The sequence below is a fragment of the Bombina bombina genome, chromosome 1 (assembly GCF_027579735.1).
Source record: "Bombina bombina isolate aBomBom1 chromosome 1, aBomBom1.pri, whole genome shotgun sequence".
NCBI classification, from domain to species: Eukaryota; Metazoa; Chordata; class Amphibia; order Anura; family Bombinatoridae; genus Bombina; species Bombina bombina.
Window position 1 is genome coordinate 1575026795 of NC_069499.1, and position 7500 is coordinate 1575034294.

Consider the following 7500-nt stretch of genomic DNA (forward strand, 5'->3'; position numbering starts at 1 on the left):
TACAGGGTACTGGGTAAAAGTACACTTGCAGTAGTATAGGTTGTTGTGCAGGAATACGCTAGCAGTAATACAGGGTACTATGTAGGAGTACACTAGCAGTAGTATACAGTGTTGTGCAGGAGTACACTAGCAGGAGGATAAGTTGATTTGCAGGAGTACACTAGCAGGAGGATACATTGATTTGCAGGAGTACACTAGCAGGAGGATAAATTGATTTGCAGGAGTACACTAGCAGGAGGATACAGTGTTGTGCAGGAGTACACTAGCAGTAGTATACAGTGTTGTGCAGGAGTACACTAGCAGGAGTATAAGTTGATTTGCAGGAGTACACTAGCAGGAGGATACAGTGTTGTGCAGGAGTACACTAGCAGGAGTATAAGTTGATTTGCAGGAGTACACTAGCAGGAGGATACATTGATTTGCAGGAGTACACTAGCAGTAGTATACAGTGTTGTGCAGGAGTACACTAGCAGGAGTATAAGTTGATTTGCAGGAGTACACTAGCAGCACTACAGGGTGTGGTGCCAGGCACATTCCTGTGTGTCCCTGGAGCCTCCCCACCCTGCCTGTTTGCAGTTCTGTTGCATCAGGGGAGGGCTGTGCTATAGGAGGGGCTGTGTGACTGATATAACCAGCAGCTCGTGCCCAGCTGTGACAGTCATGCTGTCTGCTGCTCTTGCAGGCGTGCTGTCCGTACTGGCCTTCCTGCTCTTCCTCAATACATGGAAGAAGAAAAAGAATTTACCCCCAGGCCCTGCTCCTTGGCCTGTGATTGGCAACCTGCACCAGCTGAACAGACTGGCACCTTATGAGACTTTAACTGAGGTAAGAAATGAGACCAAAAGTGACACAGAAATCTGTGTCTGACCCTTTTATTATGTGAGAGGAACTCTCAGAGTCCTAATACAGAGTTGTTGTGCATAGCCCTAACACAGAGCTGTTGTGCGCAGCCCTAATACAGAGCTGTTGTGCACAGACCTAATACAGAGCTGTTGTGCACAGACCTAATACAGAGCTGTTGTACACAGACCTAATACAGAGTTGTGCACAGACCTAATACAGAGCTGTTGTGCACAGACCTAATACAGAGCTGTTGTGCACAGACCTAATACAGAGCTGTTGTGCACAGACCTAATACAGAGCTGTTGTACACAGACCTAATACAGAGTTGTGCACAGACCTAATACAGAGCTGTTGTGCACAGACCTAATACAGAGCTGTTGTGCACAGACCTAATACAGAGCTGTTGTGCACAGACCTAATACAGAGCTGTTGTGCACAGACCTAATACAGAGCTGTTGTGCACAGACCTAATACAGAGCTGTTGTGCACAGACCTAATACAGAGCTGTTGTGCGCAGACCTAATACAGAGCTGTTGTGCACAGACCTAATACAGAGCTGTTGTGCACAGACCTAATACAGAGCTGTTGTGCACAGACCTAATACAGAGCTGTTGTGCGCAGACCTAATACAGAGCTGTTGTGCACAGACCTAATACAGAGCTGTTGTGCACAGACCTAATACAGAGCTGTTGTGCACAGACCTAATACAGAGCTGTTGTGCACAGACCTAATACAGAGCTGTTGTGCGCAGACCTAATACAGAGCTGTTGTGCACAGACCTAATACAGAGCTGTTGTGCACAGACCTAATACAGAGCTGTTGTGCGCAGACCTAATACAGAGCTGTTGTGCGCAGACCTAATACAGAGCTGTTGTGCGCAGACCTAATACAGAGCTGTTGTGCACAGACCTAATACAGAGCTGTTGTGCACAGACCTAATACAGAGCTGTTGTGCACAGACCTAATACAGAGCTGTTGTGCACAGACCTAATACAGAGCTGTTGTGCACAGACCTAATACAGAGCTGTTGTGCACAGACATAATACAGAGTTGTGCACAGACCTAATACAGAGTTGTGCACAGACCGAATACAGAGCTGTTGTGCACAGACCTAATACAGAGCTGTTGTGCACAGACCTAATACAGAGCTGTTGTGCACAGACCTAATACAGAGCTGTTGTGCACAGACCTAATACAGAGTGTTGTGCACAGACCTAATACAGAGCTGTTGTGCACAGACCTAATACAGAGCTGTTGTGCGCAGACCTAATACAGAGCTGTTGTGCACAGACCTAATACAGAGCTGTTGTGCGCAGACCTAATACAGAGCTGTTGTGCGCAGACCTAATACAAAGCTGTTGTGCACAGACCTAATACAGAGCTGTTGTGCGCAGACCTAATACAGAGCTGTTGTGCACAGACCTAATACAGAGCTGTTGTGCGCAGACCTAATACAGAGCTGTTGTGCACAGACCTAATACAGAGCTGTTGTGCACAGCCCTAATACAGAGCTGTTGTGCACAGACCTAATACAGAGCTGTTGTGCACAGACCTAATACAGAGCTGTTGTGCACAGACCTAATACAGAGCTGTTGTGCGCAGACCTAATACAGAGCTGTTGTGCGCAGACCTAATACAGAGCTGTTGTGCACAGACCTAATACAGAGCTGTTGTGCACAGACCTAATACAGAGCTGTTGTGCGCAGACCTAATACAGAGCTGTTGTGCGCAGACCTAATACATAGCTGTTGTGCACAGACCTAATACAGAGCTGTTGTGCACAGACCTAATACAAAGCACTATAATGCACCATGTCGATAACATGAAGTTTCCTTTAACAGATTTGGCTTTTGTAGTAACTCAAGTTAAGTTTTATAGTATTTCATTTACAAAACAATCAGCTGTTATTCTCAGTGCTTCTTTTTTGTGATTTCTCTAATAAGCCGAGGCTTGATTACTGTATACTGCACCGTCTCTAGTAAAAGTTCTCTCTCCCTCCTCCCTATGTATTTTTCTGTATCTTGCTTGCTCTGTTTTCATTTCACACCTACCCCTATCCAGCTAACCAGCCCGCCCACCTTCCTGCTGTATTTAATGCTGCTCCCAGCACCATTGAAGTAAGTTCTCCCTCCTCCCTATGTATTTTTGTTGTAATTTACTGTATCTTGCTTGCTCTGTTTTCATTTCACACCTACCCCTATCCAGCTAACCAGCCCGCCCACTTTCCTGCTGTATTTAATGCTGCTCCCTGCGTGACCGCGCAGCGGACGAGCGCAGCAGGCACGCCAAAGGCAAGCCCGTCAGCGCCCGTCCATGCCCCGACCGCACCCAACGCCACGACCCTTGGTTCCAGAATCTGCCACCACTACGACGCCAGCACCCTCCACGCGCTCAACACCGGTAGATTGTCCGCCTGCACCACGCATCCCAGACCAACACCTTCTGACCTTTTACCTGCCGCAACTGCTCCTTCCCTCCCTCCGGACCACAACCCAACCAACTAACCCACCCAAAAACAGCCGCAATTACCTCAACTGCATCCTCCTCAACACCCGCTCCATCCACAAGCACGCCCTCGATATCTGGAACCTGCTAGACTCCACCTCCCCAGACGTTGCCTTCCTCACCGAGACCTGGCTAAACCCCACATCAGCGCCGGACATTGCCACGGCAATACCCGAAGGCTACAAGATCTGCCACAAAGACCGCAGCAACCGACCTGGAGGAGGCATCGCCATCATCCACAAACACCCATCCAAGTCGCAACCAGCTCCGACGACCACTCACAAGGCCTAGAACACCTACACTTAAAGATCCAGGTCAACCCCAACACCACCCTCCACGGCACCCTCATCTACAGACCTCCGGACCTCGTCCCGCCTTCTGCGACTCCATCACCGACCACATTGCACCCCATGCCCTCGCCTCAACAGACTACATCCTCCTCGGTGACCTCATCTTCCATCTTGATAACCCCAACGATCTCAACACCTCCACCCTCCTGGAAAACCTCGGAACCATCGGACTGAAACAACTCGTAAACTACCCAACCCATGCAGCCGACCACACCCTCGACCCAATCTTCTCCTCAGGCAACCACATCTCAATCAATAACATCACAAAACTCCTCTGGACTGACCACTGCATACACTTCTCCTTCAACAAACCCACCACCCACCTCCGACAGTACAACCCGCCCCGCAGAAACTGGAACAGCATCACCCAAGATCAACTACACCGCACCCTAAACAAATCCTCCCTCCTACCTCCACAGACACCAACTCCTCCGCCCGCAACCTCCACCTCTGGATTACAGACTGCTCCAACACCCTCGCCCCCCTCAAAAAACCGTCCAGTCGCAAAACCACCAACAAGGCCAGCTGGTTCACCCCAGGCCCTTCAGGACTCCAAACGCCACTGCAGATAATTGGAAAGAGCCTGGAGATCCAGCAAGACCCTTCTGGAATCAATCACCACCCACCACCACCTCCTAAAAACCGCCAAAAAAACTGCCATCCAAGACAGAATCAACTCTAACGCACACAACAGCAAGGAGTTGGTCTCAGTCATCAAGGAATTCTCTAAATCCAACAGCGACACCACCAACATCGCACCCGCCCAAGACCTCTGCAATACCCTCGCTGAACCCTCCTCCACCGCAAGATCCTCAACATCTATGACTGTTTCACACCTCATAACTCAACCTCCACTCCCCTACACCCAATGACACCCCTCCCAAATTTGCCCCCCTCACCACACACAGACTATCTGGAGCCCCTCACCACAGAGGACACCCTTAGAATCATGAAATCCATCCACTCTGGCGCACCCTCGGACCCATGCCCTCATCACATATTCAACAAAGCAAGCGACACCATCTCCCCTGAACTCTGCCCCAACTATCAACTGCACCTTCCCGGATGTCTGGAAGCACGCAGAACTGAAACCCCTGCTGAAGAAACCCTCGGCAGACCCCACAGACCCGAATAACTACCGCCCCATCTCTCTACTCCCCTTCCAGGCCAAAGTCATAGAGAAGTCCATCAACTTGCAACTTATCAACCACATTGAGGCCAACCACACCCTGGACCACTCCCAATCCGTCTTCAGAAGCAACCACAGCACTGAGACCGCCCTCCTCACCGCCACAGACGACATCCGTGCCATGCTCGACCAAGGAGAAACTGCTGCCCTCATCCTCCTAGACCTCTCAGCAGCCTTTGACACTGTCGACCACAACACCCTCCGCACCCGCCTACACGATGCCGGCATACGCAGCAAAGCCTGGAATGGATCACCTCCTTCCTCACGGGCAGGACCCAGAAAGTCACACTCCCTCCCTTCTCCTCCAAACCCACACCAGTCAACTGTGGTGTACCGCAAGGCTCTTCACTGAGCCCACCCTCTTCAACATTTACATGGCCCCTCTCGCAGCCATCGTCCGATGCCACAACCTCAACATCGTCTCCTATGCTGACGACACCCAGTTAATCATCTCACCCGAAATCCCACCGCCAAAAAGAACGTCCACAAAGGCCTGACAGCAGTCGCCGCCTGGATGAATGACAACCGGCTAAAAAACGGAACACAGACAAAACCGAAGTCCTCCTCCTCGGACCCAATAATCCGCATAGGATGACTCCTGGTGGCCCACAGCCCTTGGTCACCCTCCAACCCCAACCGACCACGCACAAAATCTAGGCTTCATCCTGGACTCATCACTCTCCATGAACCGACAAATCAATGCCATCACCTCAACATGTTTCCACATCCTCCACCTGCTACAAAAAATCTTCAAGTGGATCCCTACCAAAACCAGGAAAACAGTCACCCACGCCCTTGTCAGCAGCCGGTTGGACTATGGGAATGCACTCTACGCCGGCTCCACCATCAAACTCCAAAAGAGACTCCAACGTATCCAGAACCCCTCAGCCAGACTCATCCTCGACATCCCCCTCCAATGCCACATCACTGAACACCTAAGGAACCTTCACTGGCTCCCCATCAACAAGAGAATCACCTTCAAGCTCCTTACCCACTCTTTCAAGGCCCTACACAACATCGGACCTGAATACATAAACCACCGCGTAAATTTCTACCCCCGCCAGACAACTACGATCGGCCGACCAAGCACTCGCAGTCATCCCCCGCATCAGCAAAGCCACAGCGGGCGGAAGATCCTTCTCCCACATAGCATCAAAGACATGGAACACCCTCCCGCTGCACCTCAGACAATCCACCTCCCTTATAAAGTTCAGAAAGGACCTCAAAACCTGGCTCTTCGACTGAACGCCCCTCCCCCTCCCCCTCTCCTCCTATCTACCTTCCCTTAGCGCCTTGAGACCCTCACGGGTGATTAGTTTGCGCTCTATAAGTACCCAATAGATAGATAGAATGAGCAATTAGATTTGTCTAACTGTATACTGAACCTTCTATAGCAGAGCTTTCCAAACGTTTCATGTTGGTGACACACTTTTTAGACCTACATAATTTCGCGACACAGTAATTCAGTTGTACTAGCAAACAGGAGGTTAAACTAACTTGTTTTAAGAGATACGGACACATACAGTACATACATTATATAATAACAAAATGTATTTACAAGTAGCAGTATGTATGTGCGAGAATAAAAAAAGTTTAATAACACCAATAGCTACTTACTATTTTAATGGGATGTATGAGGTTGATGCAATGAACACAGTTTCTGAATATTTGGTGGAATATTAGATAAAGACACTCACATTTCATCATCAAGCATTTTTAAGCTTCTACTTCCTATGCATATATCAAGAGCAGGAGCAGCAATACACTACTGGGTGCTAGCTGTAAAAAACAAAAAACACTTTGACTTCTGACTTCAGCTCAGCATTTAAGCTTCTGCCCTCAGAGCTCTGTGAGTCCAACTGACTAGTGCCCGCGCTGCAAACACACTGTTGTCCCACTCACTGACTACACATGCAGTCACAAGCTAATTGAGGAGACTACATGTGCACAGTTAGGAGCCAATGTGCCGCCAAAGCTGCCAATGGTAATAGTTTGTTTCCACTGATCTGCGCCAATAGGTTAAGATGATTTTTGACCCACTAGGTATCAATCACGTGTCAACCATGTGATATGCGTAGCAGGCAGGCGGAAAGTCGGAAACCAAAACATTTTTTTTTTACAAAATTTAAACTTAAAAGAAATTAGTGCTCAAGCAGAGACACACCTACACACTGCCGCCGACACACTAACGTGTCGCGACACACAGTTTGGAAAGCACTGTTCTATAGTATCAATTAGCAATTAGAGAGATTTATCCAACTGTATACTGCAGTGTGTGTGTGTGTGTATACTGCAGTGTGTGTGGTGTATATATATATATATATATATAATATATATATATAGGTATAAAAGCCTGTTATGGTGCACACCCTTAATTAATCAATTTATACAACACTATAAGAGAAGAAAAAAAAGCCTCAATCTAATATTAGGCCTTTAAAAAGACAGGGAATACAGCACTCTTTATATAAAGCACATATTTATTGTTACACAGTTCCAATCCCAGAACTGAAACAAATCAAGCAAATATTGGTAAAGCTGAACAAATATACATACATACACACATATATATATATATATACATACACACACATATATATATATATATATATA

At 48.1% G+C, this 7500-nt stretch overlaps 1 protein-coding gene across 1 annotated transcript in view; it reads left to right on the plus strand.

Annotated features, from left to right (window-relative positions):
• Positions 1 to 624: 624 nt before the first annotated feature.
• Positions 625 to 7500, plus strand: part of LOC128656298 (cytochrome P450 2F3) — a 68374-nt gene continuing 61498 nt past the window's right edge. Inside the window, exon 1 of the mRNA XM_053710135.1 lies at positions 625 to 825. Coding sequence (XP_053566110.1) covers positions 661 to 825 — 165 coding nt within the window. The 5' untranslated portion in view covers positions 625 to 660. The remainder of the gene's footprint in view (positions 826 to 7500) is intronic.